General features: G+C 41.1%; 1 protein-coding gene across 1 annotated transcript in view; it reads right to left on the bottom strand.

Annotated features, from left to right (window-relative positions):
* Positions 1-4,719: 4,719 nt before the first annotated feature.
* Positions 4,720-16,049, bottom strand: part of jam3b (junctional adhesion molecule 3b) — a 34,509-nt gene continuing 23,179 nt past the window's right edge. Inside the window, exons 2-9 of the mRNA XM_072662424.1 lie at positions 12,014-12,082; positions 11,785-11,898; positions 11,350-11,502; positions 9,177-9,379; positions 8,521-8,620; positions 8,281-8,410; positions 7,224-7,278; positions 4,720-7,068 (exon numbers count right to left, since the gene is read on the bottom strand). Of these exons, the coding sequence (XP_072518525.1) occupies positions 7,033-7,068; positions 7,224-7,278; positions 8,281-8,410; positions 8,521-8,620; positions 9,177-9,379; positions 11,350-11,502; positions 11,785-11,898; positions 12,014-12,082 (860 nt within the window). The 3' untranslated portion in view covers positions 4,720-7,032. The remainder of the gene's footprint in view (positions 7,069-7,223; positions 7,279-8,280; positions 8,411-8,520; positions 8,621-9,176; positions 9,380-11,349; positions 11,503-11,784; positions 11,899-12,013; positions 12,083-16,049) is intronic.

The following is a 16,049-nucleotide window of genomic DNA, read 5'->3' as shown; positions in this document are numbered from 1 at the left end:
TGCTCATCCTTTAATGCTAGGCGTTAGCGGATGCTCCTCACTGACTGTTCAGGCCGAATAACGATACCGGTCATGCGGCAGTTCAGCCGGTCAATCTGCTGCCCCCCCCCTCCGCGCTGGCATCCAACTCTCACTGCATCCAGAGGTTCTTACCCAAAACAGCGGGAGCAGATCCCTTTAGCGACAGCCATGTTGTAATTGTGCACGTTAATGAGGTTCACACAGACCGACGATGAGCTCCGGCTGATGGAGATGCTGCTGGCTTCAGAAGATGCAGGCGCGCTCGCTCGTAATCACGCGACACTTGAACGGGGTTTGCTCCGGGTTTCTTCTGGCGCTGAACTGCTGGATATCCAGATTCATAAAGAGAGCACAGCGCCACCAGCTGGAGCGACGAGTGAAAACAAGGTGTCAGAAAAAAATGGTATTTGACTCAAGAAATGATTTGACAGGATCTGTGTTTTCTGTTGAGTGACAGAGTCGGACACTTTTGTATGGACCCTAATGGACCCTAAAGTCCATACAGGTCATCTGTGGAAATAACGCTGTAAACAGTTCATAAACATAGTCTTATCTGCTTCTTCCTGGTTGGGGTTGCGGTGGGTCCGGACTCCAGAGCCCACCTGGAATCACTGAGTGCAAGGAAGAAAGAAATACCCCCTAGAAAGAGCGCCTGTCCATCACAGGGTACTACAGATTCATTCACTCACACACCCACACCTAACATTCATTCATTCATTCATTCATTCATTCATTCATTCATTTATTCATCTTCTTATCCTGGTTCTGGTGCCTAGCTGGAATCACTGGGCGCAAGGCAGGAATACCCTCTGGACAGAGCACTAGTCCACCACAGGGTACCACACACACCCATTCACTTACACACTCAGTCACACCTAACATTCGTTAATTCATTCATCTTCATATCTGCTTCTATGGTTCAGAGCCCAACCGGAATCAGTCGGCACCAGAGGCCAGAGTGAGGACCCTGGAGCTGTATGGCCAAGGGTGCTGCCAGAGATTTTGGGCCCCATGAAAAGATATTACAAAATACAGATAATACATGTTTTCGGGCCCCTGTCAGTCACAGGCCCCTAGAATAATCCTAACTTTTCCCTCCATTTAGTGGCCCCGTGTGTGGCACACACACTACCAGATGCGTTACCATGCTGCCCAGTCTGTAAACAGTCGGTTTACATACATCTGCACAATTTACAACCACTGACGTTATAAGAAGTGTTTCAGCCTGGACTGCTTCCTGAAGGAAGCACAATGCATGGCAGCCAATTAGAACAGAGATCATTTACATATGTCAGTCTTAAAGGATCAGTAATACAAAACTGTTTTTAACCCTAAGGGATCGAAAAGAGAGATTGTAAAATGATGTAATTATGTAAAATTATATATGACAAGAAGAATGCAGCATATAGGCTTTTTAATGCACATCACAAATCCCATATTAGTAGAATCACTGCTGCTACAAACCTCCACCTAAACAAGCAGAAAAGAGCACAGACCAGCAGATTGACACTGTCTTGTACAAATATAACCACTAAGGGGCGCTGTGTGTTCACTAAAAAACCCTCATTAAGTCTAAAGAGGAGAAACATAATGTAGTAATGGGTTAGAAGTGCTACTGAATGTAGTAGTGAATTAGGGGGCGTTTATATACAATATAGTATATAGTATATATACAATATACAACAATATTTTTTTAAATGTATCAAGCATGTTTTAGTATATGTATATATTATTAATTAAAATATGCAACTATTTAAACTCGACCAGCTCATCATGCAGGAAGGTGTCATTTTTGACATTGGTGTTTCATGACGTTGGTGTTTCAGCAACTTCCAGTTCCAGGTCTTGGTGGTTCTTGGGTTGTTCATGACCATCCAAACCTATTTCTTCCAGACAGTGGCAAATGGGCTACACATAATCACTTGTACTTATGTTTGCAACAACCTTGGTTTGAAGTAAAGAGTTTGTAATCTGCAGTTGTTTAGAAATGGCCCAAAAGATTTACCAGATTTAAAAGTAAAAAGCCCTCCTCAAATCTAAAAGGACAAACATGATGAAATGCAACAGGACTAGTGAGTTAGGCTAGTGAGTATGTTTATGTGGTTCAAACTTATATGGAACAACAGTATGTTTTAAATGTATTTCAAGCGTGTGTGTGTGTGTGTGTGTGTGTGTGTGAATCAAATATATGCCCTAATAAACAAACAAAAATTTTTTTTTAATGTTTTAGCTTCAAGGTAAAACTGGCTGGTTCCTGTCTGGATGAGTACAGCTAATACAGCTGGTTAATGAAATAAGCTGCTACTGGATGGTGGTGCTTGGTAAGACTGGCACTACAGGGATGCAAAGGAGGACAAGCAGCTGGCAGATGACCTGGAGAACAGCCTGAAGACACTGATGAAGAAGCAGAAAGACCCACAAGTGCAACTGTAAGAGGCAGCTGCCAGGATTCAATTAGTGAGTCATGGCCTCCCGGCCACGGGCTTTGATTCCAAATGTTGACTCCTCTGTCAGCTTTATTACATGAGGGTTAATGTAATGCTCACTAACTGGTAAACAGATCATTGCTCTGAACACAAAGTTGCCCTCAGTCTCTCGCAGGATCCCTCTTCTCTCGTCTGGCTTGTCAGGTTTGACCGAAAGGCATGTTGATGCCAGACTCCCATCAGAATGATTATGCTCTGAAGTGACTGTGGAGCTCCTGCATGCCACAAACTTCACATTCTAACAAGTGATGGAGCCACGGCTGCATTCCTGTGTGCAAACAAGGGACTGGTGCTACACTTGTGCTAACACTTGCCTGCTACTAAAAAAAGTGAGAGCGACAGACTTGACATAAGCCCTATTTTTTGTGTTGAGTGTTTACCATAAGTGTTTATGAGGGTCCTGTGTATTGACTGATGACATGAGTGATAAAATTTGAATATGTAATATTACGTTTTATTGCACATCACTATATTTCATTTATTTCTAGCATAAATATAGTTTTTCAATGTTTACCTCAGCACTTTTCCTATCTCTCTCTCTCTCTATATATATATATATATATATATGTGTGTGTGTGTGTGTGTGTGTGTGTGTAGATAAACTTGAACCTATAGCATAGGCTAAAGGGGTATAAAGCCCCCCAGCATGATGATCTCTGGCATGATGGTGATCATCCAACAATTCTGACCACACTAACACTCTTATCACTAAATGCAATCAAATCCTCACAGCAATGCTCTGACATCTAGTAGAAAACCTTTCCCGGAGAATGGAGACAGTTACTCCAATCCCAATAGTCGAGTCCCAATACTTTCGTCCATTTATATGGTTAAATGTCTCTCAGTAAGTTGCACCTTGACCAGTTGATGTTAGTAACCATCAACAAGCTTCTGACAGAATTGGGTTTGATTAAATTTAGTTCAATTTGTGTTGTGTTTCCTGGCACAGTTCACATATTTGCGGTCTGAACCCAAAAGCTTAATGTTAGCCTGCTTTATTTATTCAACAGCCACCTTTGATTTCTTGTGTTTGCAGCCATTGCCTTGTTGGAACACCAAAATGTGTCCAAGAGTCAACCATGTAGCTAATGCCATTTTTATTATTCCATCCACTTTGTGCAATGTTCCAAAACAGCCCCAGAGAATGTTCCTACCACCACCATGCTTAACAGTTGGTACCGCACTTTTGGGGTTAAATGACTTAAATGGCCATAACAGTTTCCTTCAGAACACGTCTTCATTGCTCATGTGATCAGCTACAAACTGAAAAACAAACCGACATGCATGAAGGTGTCATTTTTGCAGCAGGGGCTTTCTTTCGTGGACAGCAGCTTCTCAGTCCATAGCAATGAAAAATCTTGGTGGTCCTTGGGTTGTTCCTGATCATCCGAAACCAATTTCTCCCAGACCATGGCAAATGGGCTACACCTCACAATAAGTTGTACTTATGTTGCAACAGCTTTGAACTAGTGAGTTTGGAATCTGCAGTTGTTTAGAACTGGCCCAAGAGACATTCTTGAGCTTCTTGGGCTTTCTTACTGTACTGTGTATTGGGAAATCCAGTGAGCACAGTCAAACAAACTCCTTTTACGTGGGCATAAAGAAGCTAGCATTTGTAGTCAATCATGATCACTAACAGGGATTTAAGAGGCAAGGGAAACCTTCAGGATCACTGAATTAATGACAAAGTCACTCTCACAAATTAGAACTTCCCAGTACATCTTGACTACTACCATGAAGTTAAGATGCTACCACCCTTCACCCACTGTCACAATCATATCAGAATATAATGGCCACACCTGGTTTGGAATAAACTCGGTCTGGGACATCACAGACGCCATGTGTATAAATAAGCGAGCACACCAGTCCAAAAGAGGACTGATGTCCAAAAGAGCTTGGTAATAGGGTAGCAGGCAAAAGGTGGAAACCGCTAACTTTGCGGGAAGTTCCAGATCTGCTGTAGTGAAGGTGTACTAAGAATGGACTTTCTCCCAACGGCATAACAGTGGTGTCCCATGGGCCACTGATGCCAGAGGGGAACGATCACTTTTTTAACCTTAAATGTCATCTGAGCCAAGGGTGGTTATTCCCACTCGTGGGTAGGTGGTCATAATATTCTGATAGAACTGTGTATACATTTATATACACACACACGGACGTATTTAACACAGTAACCTCACTGTAAAAACAACAGGACATCAGGACAGCAGCATCTTAAGAAGTGAGTTTTATTAACCACAAACATACATGGTCTACTGTTCAAGAATTCACACAGGATTTGTACCAGCCCCGAAACATGAGGGCATCACATGAATTCAGTGAATGAAATTTGCTTCGGTTGAAGTTCTGAACACAACTGCAAACCCTCAGAAAGTAAAAAGGTGAGAATATGTGAATTTAACCATTTACTCCCAAGACCAGGGTGCAGGACAATACTGAAACTGAAGATAATGCTCTTTTGGCAGTCAGTATTTGGTTAAGCTCTGTCTACTCCATATAAACAAGTCTCGCTTGATTCCTAAAACCATCTCAACAATCCAGTACCACTGCTAAATTCACATATAAATGTCCAAACTGCCACCTTCAAATCAGTTCATGTATATGTACCACTCTACATTTCAAGTACGTGTGTGTCTGGTGAGAAAAAAAATAAAAAATAGTAGTAACATCTGTCTCTGAGTGTCTCTGCTGGATTAACAGTAGTGCTCTGTGCTTCATGGAACATTACTTCACTCTATATTTAGGCACTAATATGTAATAGAACTCTACTTCTATTTCAGTGAGAAAAAAGTGAATCAAATTCAAATCAATGCACAACAAAACTTAAATCTATTTACAAAGGACAGAATGCCAGATATGTACTCTAACAGAATAAACTAGTAGTTGTTTAGGAGGTGGCGAACACAGCATGCTTTTATTCCTCTCAAGCACCTGCTGCGACTTGAAAGCATTAGAAACTGAGCTGAAAACAGTTGGACTGAACAGTGAGGCGCCCAATTAAACGTCACAGTATATAATAATGCAAAGATACACTAATTTAAGCATCAGTGTCATACAACCATATTGGAAGGCACTTAAGAGGAATGATTGATGTATCTTTATCTAAAGTAATCAACTGGATCACTGAAATTGTACATATATGTACTATATCGAACTGTATTGTCTCTGATTGTTTGTCCGATACACTTGCATGTACTCTTACATCACGCCATGATTAGGCTGTAAGATAAAAACAGCATTTTACTGATGTAAGAGGCAAAGGAGATTAGCGAACACAATTAGTCAAACCGCGCTTCAGGGACAGGTAATCAAATGCGGCCAACAAGGCAGATCCTCTCTCTACCATGACCAGGCGTACAGTTAGTCCTCTCTGAACCATGGAAAGAGTGTCATATTTGCCTGCGTCTGGATGTTTCACATTTTAACATAACTGACCACTGTTTATTGCCAGGATGTGTAACATTGGATCTATGTACAACCAGCACAGCTTTTTTTTTGTTAGCCAACATAAAAACCCTGTTTTATTAAAAAATAACAAAAAGTAATACTGAGAATATTCCTCACTTGAAGAAAACAAAGAAGAAGAAAAACAACCTGGACAGTATATTCACTATGTACATGATGAACAACAGGCAGAGAAGGACACTTATAATCAAGGATACACAGCACTGGCTGTTTACAGTGTTTACCAGCTCTCTGCTGGGTTTTCTTTTATTATTCAAGATTCTTACTGTCTAACACTATCTACAAACATTAACATGGAACCTTACACTAACACTATTTAGATCCCAGCAGTAAAGTAATTAATTATGTAAGACCTCTGAAAACTACAGAATTGGATAGGCTACTGATAATCCAAATAGCAGAACTAAGCATTGAAAGGTCAAGTGTCCTACTACATTATATAGCAATTGTATGGTTGACTACAGAGTGGTTAAGGTGGTTAAAGTGGTCTGATTCTTTCAAACACCAGATTGGTCTAAAAAATTCACTGGCTTCCATGTTAGTGATACAAATATTTAAAAAAGTAAACCCTTTTTTCTAAAGGCATTTTAAAATATATTCCATCAAAAATATACTGACATGTTTAGCTGGTACAAAACAAAAGTTGTATAAACACACAATCGAAAACAAGATGTTTACAATAGAAACACATTTCTCTTAACTCTCTACTGAAGCTTTAGAAATTCTTAGCTGCGGAGTAAGTAACTAATAAGCTGTTACTGAAAAGAAAGAACTGTTTTTTGTGTTCAGTGATAAAAAGGGGTCAAAAAGTAGGCTTACAAAAACACTATATTAATAACTAATATAGAGAATAATGCTTCTAGCTGAAAACAGGAGTTATTCATAAACTGTCACCTTTGGCAAATATGAATTGTGTTGTTGCAGACGTGCCATGAAGCAAGGCACGTGCTGTGGCAGCTATAAGTCTTTCCTCTGTGTCTGTGAGGGGGCTGTGTCTGCGAGGTATTGCGCTCATTTGTCCAATGTGTTTCTATGTCTTTCTTCGCTGCCTCACCCCGACTCAGATGACGAACGAGGATTTGTGTCGGAAATCCCCCTAAAAGAGAGGAGGTCAGAGTGAGCGAGCGGCACAAGAAGAATTCCACTTCTTCCACATTTTAACACACACACACACACACACACACACACACACACACACTAAGAAGAGAGTCTTTCTATTCTCCAGCAGGTCTGCATGGAGTCGTTTCTCACCTCATCTTCTGTTCTGACATAATCCACTCCATCACCCTTCCCTGGAGTTTTGTAACTAAAACACAAACACAAAACAGACTTCATTACTTTCAGTGTAAATGGACAACTGTATGGGAACAAATCACAGTTTCAGATTTATCACTTAATTCTGTTTAGATCTTTTTGGCTTACTGTAATCACCTAGTAAATCTTTAATAATTTTTTCGCCTCAGCTTCCACAACCCCACCACTTACAATAAGCAAAAGCACTCAGAACGCTAGTTCTCGCAAGACTCTCTCTGATACTTTAACACATTAAAGATCTACACAAATCTTGTAAATGAAGCTCATCAATGTGAAGTGAGAAGACAAATCCCACAGAACAAAATACAAAATGCTTTAAAGCAACAGTATGTAGCATTTTATCTTAAAATAGCAGATTTAAAATCATTGTAATGCTCCACTGAACAGCATCTCTGTTGTTGCTACTGCTGGCTCAGCACTGTGCTAACTGCACTATGTAACTTTCGTGAAGTGGGATGGGTAACGCTTGAGAGAACGGCTTTATGCTGTGTTAAATCCAGTAATATTACTCCACCGCAACAAATCATATTGTTCTTTCTAGGGGTGTAACGAGACGTGTTTTCGGTGTATACACAGGGGTCACAGTTCATGGCATGAGGTTGCATGGAGAATGTTCTAACAGGGTAAATAGAGCAATTTCACAAGCATGCGTGCCTGCATAAATGTTAAAAATCAAAAAAAAGAAACCTGGGCAGTCTTATTTTTTTTGCTTTTATTTTCCCTGTAGTACCAAACTCCTACCAAACTGTGACTTTCGTGTACAGTGACAGCCCTAGTTCTTTCACTTCAAAATCTCAGTTCTCAATTTTTTCGTCACTGGAATGAAGTAAAAGTGAATTGGACTCTCCGCCAGCAGGGGGAGCCCAGGAGCAAAAAATACAAATTTGCTCCTTTATTCGCTGCTTTAACATGGTAAGTCAATAAGCTGTAAACATCCCTGTGATGAGTCTCTGTGAATCAGCAGCAGGAAAGGCTCCCTTCCTTTGTCACTTACTTGCTTCCCGTCTGCTTCTGGCTAGCAAAATAGCCTCTTCTGTATGCGCAGCAGATGCCCACTGTTATACACAAGAGAACCACCACTACCACCAGCACGCCCAGAATGATGCCAGCAACGTTAATGTCATCTGGAAAGAGAGGGAAGCATCAGGGCGTTACAAAGGTTGTGAGGAAGCAATGCAAATTGTTACAGTTGTATTCATTATTTATAATCTAATACTTAAGGTAAAAGACTTACAGACTTCCATCATCTGCGGGTTGCACTCAGAGACCCCTGCCTCGTTTTTAGCTCTGCAGTAGTATTCTCCAGCATCCTCTTTTCTCACAGCGCTGAATTTCTGCAGGGCAAATAAACAATATGACCTGTGGCACTTGCCTCTTTGTGTGCATGCTTGTGTTTAATAGGCGGCAGAGTGAAATCTTGAGAAAGTAGAGTTGCCTACTGTGCACATATAGGCCACAGAGCACTGCTGAGACCTTTTGCTAAAAGGAGTAAGTCAAGCAGGTCAAGTGCTACTAAGAATGTGCACTGAAGGTACAGTCCTCGGTGAACGAGCCTATGGACTGTTGGCAGGGCTGACAAAGCCAATGGCATAAATTAAGAAGGAACATTGATGTAAAGTGATGTGATGTGTGGGGAGAAGGTGGGAGTCAGTGAAAGCCAAGGCAAGCTTTAGAGGGCAACCTGAAGGTTGAGTGGCTGGGGTGGGCCACTGAGTGCGAATGGCGGAGCATGGCTCTCTGGAATGTGCGAGTTAGGACAGCAAATTCCCCTCATGGCTGAAGCCGTCACACATCAACTGACTCCCCAAAATATCCCTCCTCCGAGTGCGGCGCCAGGCCCCTACGCCCCCAGGCCCCCTACGCATCTCTCAGCACGGCCCCAGCACTCACCAGTGTGCCTGTATCCCCATTCAACACGTAGGACGAGTTGAGAAACCTGGGGCTGCTCTTAGGGTCCTCTGGGATCTCCTCCTTGTTGCGGAACCACTGGTACTGGGACTTGGGGAAGCCCTCGTGCTCCACGCAGGACAACTCTGCTGACTTCCCCACTGGGACCGACTTGGGCACAGCGCATGTTGGTATCACTGGTTTTACTGCAACACAGCACAGAAACAAGTAAAATATAGTCATATTCATAATGGATAAGCCTTGCCAGTCTGCGTTTTTGTAATGTAGTTTATAATGGTGCTGATGGGCAGATGGGATGGGATGGGCTCGGATGTACACGTCATTGACATGTGACAGACGACACGCTTAAGAATAGAAACAACACTGCACGGCTTCTGTTACCAGACTTTGTAATTAAACTGCTGTGAAATCGATTTATACAAGGCTATTATTGTAAAGTATACCAGGAATGATTCATTTTAAATTCATACTGGATAAAAACAAGCACATCGTGTTGCTATTCATCTTGTCGTAAATGAAAGAACTTGACTAGGTACATCTAATGCAGCTCTAACAGGGCTTGTGACAAACTCAGGGTGCACAGCTCAAATGGAGCATCCTCACAGGCACGCGGCACATCCACCCATGCGGCCAAACTTTCCTGGCTTTAAGCATCCCAGCCAGCCTAGAACAGTGCTCTTTCCCCTTTTAGCTTTCTGATTAAACTCAGCTGCAGTTTCAGAAATTTCCCCTTATAGCCGCGGACACACCCGAGGCTGAGGCAGGGCAGAAAGCATCCTCGAATGTGCGCCAAGAGTGGGCAGGACAGTGTGCTCCGGCTCAGCTTACAGCACTGCAGCTCAGTAAACACTAACAACACCATATTAGACAAGACGAGCGCTATCATATGGACTGTTAGTGGCGTGGTGAAGGGCATAGGGTAACCTCAGTAACAGCAATATTACTGTGATATTAGTGTTGATCTGTAATGATGCACTCAAACGCATTACCTACATTCAACAGATATTCGATATTCTAAAATATATTTAACATTAATATAAAACTATTTATATATAAAACAATTTAAGACAATATGAGAAAAGCATTTCAGAAAAGGACAAATAAAATGTTTTAAACAGTTTAGTGGTCCAATTGGCAAAAAAAGCCAAACCAACTTATACAGTACTTATACAGTGTATGTGTCTTAACAAATGCCTGGAGCATTAAAATAAATGTACACAGACAAGTTAAAACTAAGAAGGATTTATTGTTTTAGATTTCCCTGCTTTGCAAAGATTTACTCATTTCTTTCTGTAGCACACCTGATTTAACTTAAAGCAACACTGTGGAAAAAGGACACGTTTTTCTGGATGAGCTGAGAGAAACAGAACCATCACGGCCGAGTCTGGAATAGCTACGACAGTGGCGTTATTTCCCCTTTGACAAGTCAGTGGAGCATCACAAAGATTTTGAAGCTGCCCATTTGAAATAAAAATACTACATAGTGTTTACTAAAACACTGATTTGACAAAGTATAAGTATTGAATAACTGGCAGTTTTTACAGACAAAAGTATTGGGACACTTGCTCATTCGTTGTTTATTTCGAAATCAAGTTTTTCATCTTGCTTTTGTTGCAGCAACTGTCTCTACTGTCCTGGGAAGGTTTTTTTTTTACTAGGTTTTGGAGCACTTCTGTGAGGATTCAATTGCATTCAGTGACATGAGTGTGAGTGAGGTCATGATGTTGGATGATCACTACCCCACCTCATCCCAAAAATATATCATTCCAGAGAACACAGGTCCACTGCTCTACAGCTCATTACTGGGGGGCTTCATTTCCCTCTAGCCCACACCTGGCATTAGGCCAATAGATCAATGTTCACATTATATTCCATTGGCATTTCTTCTCTACAAGAAATAGACAAGCTGTGTATGTGCACATGCACATCTGTGTCAGCAATACGTGCAACTTATAGTAGCCGAAAACATTCATTAGAAGGGGCGTCTGCAAACATTTGCAGATATAGTGAACTCAAAGTCTTAATGAATGTTGGTCTCATGACGAAATGTAATAAATAGCATGCCTCATTGATTGCTTAGTCCAACAAACATGCCCAATGTATTTTTCCTGTCATTATGCTCCTGTCCCCCTGGTGCTTTTGTGGTGTCACTTACCTCTTATGTTGAGATTGATCAAAACCTCATCGAAGGTTTTCTGGTCATCGGGGGCAGTGACTTCACAGCGGTAAAGTGCAGTGTCTGATCTTGTTGCATTTAAAATGACTAATGATGCAGGCTCTCGAATATGTGCTCGTTTCACTAAATCACCTAAAGAAAACGAAAGTCACTTTAACATCATGTCCAGATGGTGAGAAAATATGAACTTCAGCAGACTGTTGATGGAGGATAAGCAACCTATATGTTTGTGGCTCATTTTGTAGTTGACGTACATCCACAGCTGCAAAACCTCTCAAACATAATGATCTCAATCATACAGGTTGCTGAGTCTCGCCAGTAATGTCCAGATATGACATCCACAATTATATCTAAACACAGATAGACACAGAACAGTATTGCAGAATCCAATATAGAACAGTCGACTGAGATTACCTGCTATCTGCCCTCCGAAATAGACATAACTTGGTTCTCCATTCTTAATCTTCTTCCATTCTATTCTGGGTTGGTTTGTGGAGATTGACTCTATCAGGCAAGACAGCTCAATTGCTACATGGGAAAAGAGGGGAAGCTTAGACAGAACATCTGTATGGTCTAAATGTCAGAAAATTCTTTGTCAGATTTTTGCTTTTTTTTTTGTGAGAAAAACGTCTCTTGTACTTACATTCATACTCGTTGGCCCATGGTGCATTGTTTGTGGTTTTCAAAATCACTGCCAAGATGCTGACATAGCCTGCGATGAAGACGAGAAGGAGAGAATTAGGATCACTATTACGTTTGGCAATTTTTCCCTTACACAGAGATGAGGGGTTATATGATATTATGAAGAAAATCACGGAGGTTGAAATAACTGGTATTAGCTGAGCTATTGGGAATTTCATACCACCAGACTCTTCCAGAAAATTCTGAAACTCAATTAACACTCAGTTCTTGTGCCCAGAGCCTGAACCCCACCCGCATACATTCTTCCTGCTGGCAGATCCGTTACCAGGCATGTTTAGTAAAGCTCTTCACAGGCTGCTGATTGTTCAAAACTGTATGAACTGCATTGAATAATGTCATCACTGAAGTTGAACATGACTACAATGACCACAAGACACCGGTGTAAACTGTCTGCTCTTCTAGTGTCCCCTTACTGTCAGAAGACAATCTTATAACTCCAAACTCCGAACTCTACAAGTTTTTCTTAAGTAAGCATTTCTTAAATTAGTTTTTAGTGGCTTTGTCCATTTCTGCTGATTCATGCAGCCTGATTTTTTTTACATAATGTAAAGGGCAGCTGGGGTGGAAGTGGAGGCATCTTTGAATGGACAAAACAGGAAAAGGAAAACAATGTGCCAAATCCTTACCCGGCCTCTTCAAAAAAAAAAAATTTTTTTTTTTAAATAAATCTAACCCACAGTACATGCCCAAAACGTTTGTAGACACCTGTGTATCCAACATTTCCTCTGAAAACCAAGAGTACTGAGAGGATGCTGGATGATTAGTTCTGGATCCCAAAGGTATCTGATAATGGTCCATCACCGCTCAGAATGCAATTCCGCTGACTTTTAGCTCAACACTGTGTGGCTTTATACCTCTTCATTGGAAGCTTGCAATTGGTACTGCTGACCTAAAACTGTATACTTTCAATGGCTAAAGAGAACCAAAAACAACTCCTGAACATCGTTCTTCCTCTATACATGCTGTAAATGCAGTCTACAATGTGACAATGTGTGTTGCGGTCAGGAACTCAAGCCACTGTGATGTCTTTGGGCTTCACTAATTGCAGTGAAAAAGGGTTGTCCACATACTTTTCGACATATATTATGTGTGTCTGGAAGATAACGCAAATGAGCAACTCCTTTCTCATTTCCTCTTAACTACGTCCTGGGAGTCAGACAGCAGAACAGGTTATGACATCCTGTTTCATCCCAACTCCCCAGCCACTGTCTGCAAAAAGCTTAAAGTGTGAGGTCCATTAAAACAGCAGGAGCGAGTTTCACCGTTTTATCATGGGAGTCAATAGTGGCTGTGCTGCCAGGTAGAGTTAGCAGAAGTAGGGGCCAATAGAGAGGCTGAAGACCATGTTCTTCTTACTACATTTGATATTTTTATTAGAATTGTTCATTTAAATTAGTAAGAATGGTTCCTATTTTTTTTATTTGATTATTATACCATTATATGTTATTACACTACTTTTAGTCTTAAATTATATATTTTTTTCTTTATATATTTTTTTGGGGAGACTGAGTTACGGGTGGGCCAAAGTATATTCCAAAGTATATTGAGGATATCCTCAGTGCTTAAAGAACACTGATCAAAAGCATGTTTCATTACAGTGTAATATGTTGGATGAATAATGTAATTGGACGAGGTGCAGCAGATTTTGAATAAATCACTGTACTATGTTTGTATTCCAATTGTAGTTTTTAAGCATCTCTCACTACTGATACAGTTTGTCTGCGACCACATGTATCATGATTAACATCCTGGTTTGTGAAAATGTCTCTACAGTATTTTTACCATGTCATCCAGCCCCAATACTGAGTTGTGTTTTATTGCTTATTGCTTATTCCAACCCCTGTTCTTTGTATATGTTTGGCTCCACTGCAAATGAGGGTCACCCTCAATGTACTTCAGAGGTCAAATCAAGGTTGATTGATTGACTCATCACTCAGAAGAACATCACGAATGGCCACTCACAGAAGAAGAGGAGGAAGGAACATCATGTAGAAGGGTTTGCAATTGAAATACACTCACGCTCTCAAACATTACCCTAAATGGGCTTTAATCACCAACCGTTCTTAGGAAGACAGTTCTTCTTAAAACCCACTTACACAGTTTTCAAGAAGATTCTGGCATTGATCAATGCAATGCTCTCTCATTTGGGATTTGTTCAATTTACAAGGGCAATGGGATCCTTCATTATAAGAGCATAGGCGTAAACAATTCAGCAGTTTAAAAATACATCATGAATCTGAGGATGACTCTTTGTTTTGACTTTTTTTTTTTTCTTAAGAAGATATTGTTGAATGAGGCCCATTCAGTGCTGATCAGCAAGCCAAATCATGTGAGTACTGTCCAGGGAAGGCTTTCTACTAAATTATGGAGATTTGCTGTGAGCATCTGATTGCAATCAGTAACAAGAGCGTTAGTGAGGTCAGGATGTTGGATGATGACCACCCTACCTCATCCCAAAAGTACTGGATGGAGCACCATCATTCAAGAGAACACAGTTCCACTGCTCCACAGCCCAGTGCTTAGGGGATTTATACCCCTCTAGCCCACGCCTGGCATTTGGCATAGTGCCAACAGGTTCATGTTTATCTGCTCCAACTTTCTGTTATGAATTAAAAACAACTTTGTCCACCACTGGGGGTTGAGAGAAGAAATGTGCCAGGCCTCAAAAATCTCTGCAAAAGCTCTGCTCTCGTCGTTGACACTTGTGATCCCTCAATCCGTCTCCTATCCAAGGGCTCATACAGGCAACTTTGCTTCATCAAATAAAGGGATGGATTGGCCCGGAGTCTGGAATTCCTATGAGCGAAAACGGCTTGTTAAAAGCGCTACTGAAAGGGGAGGCAAGTTTCTGCTGTTTTTAAATGCATGCTTTCTTCAACATCTGGTCTCTGTAACCTTTCGAAAACAAATACTGCCCACTTTGAAGAGCTTCTATAGGTTGACAGCTAATGCCTCACACTTTCCAGCCTTCTGAGGCACGTGGCTTGAACATCTGCCAGGATTCTGCAGCTCAAAGTTATTTCGCTCTGCAATCCCTCAAACCAAATGGAGGGGAAAATGTAGTTTAGGACAGAGTGCTTTGTTTGAGAAAGGGCATCTAATCAGGACACTGAAACATTAATGGCCCTCTGATTGCTAAGGATAATTTCTATGAATCTTTGATGACTGTATTTTTGGGCCAAGACTCTGGAGATTTCATCCATTTTACCCAGAGCTAGCACAAAAGAAGAAGAGCACAACTGAATGGCTGACCAAGAAAACAGATCTGAGTGGTATCAGAAATGGCACTACAAGGGTATGAGAAGGTTTTAAAGAGCCAGACATTTTAATCTGAGCACGGATTCAGTTTTTGCATTTTTTACTGCCACACATACCAAACATATCGTTGCTGTCCTGCAAAAATCTTGTTTCTTCATATTTGTTGTTTTTCCCTTTTTTACATTATGAATCTGGCAGTTGTTCTTTACATTGCGTCCAAATTTCATGGTGAATGGAAGAATAGAAATGCTCCAAAATGCCTTGGAATAAAATCTCTACATTTTAAATTTTTAAGTTTTCCATTGAAAGGCAGGGAGGCTTTTTCCTTCTTCTGCAAAGTTGACATTTTGTATATACATGGGTTTTTGTGGGACAGCAGCCATATGCTCATAATTAATCTGTTTGCGATGGCCAGAACAGAGGGAGAGATCTAGTCGTTCAAATGACATTAAAACAGCCCCATGTCACATAGAAGATAAGGGCATAAATATGGCATGTGGTTCGCGTTGTCCTTTCTGTGAAAACACGTCTCGGTCCTTTTTGTCAGTTTCGGTGTGAAGGTTAGCGCCTAAGTGAAGATGACATTCGACTAAAAGGTTGCGAAGATCGTCCTAGAAACGGAAGAACTCTGTGAAAGTGTGAAAACAAGTCAAAGCGCATCACGTCTTTGATCACGTATTCGGAGGAACACTGGACCATGAGGGAATTGGAAGCACAAA

The sequence above is a fragment of the Salminus brasiliensis genome, chromosome 18 (assembly GCF_030463535.1).
Source record: "Salminus brasiliensis chromosome 18, fSalBra1.hap2, whole genome shotgun sequence".
Taxonomy (NCBI): domain Eukaryota; kingdom Metazoa; phylum Chordata; class Actinopteri; order Characiformes; family Bryconidae; genus Salminus; species Salminus brasiliensis.
This window is presented reverse-complemented; position numbering and strand designations above follow the sequence as displayed.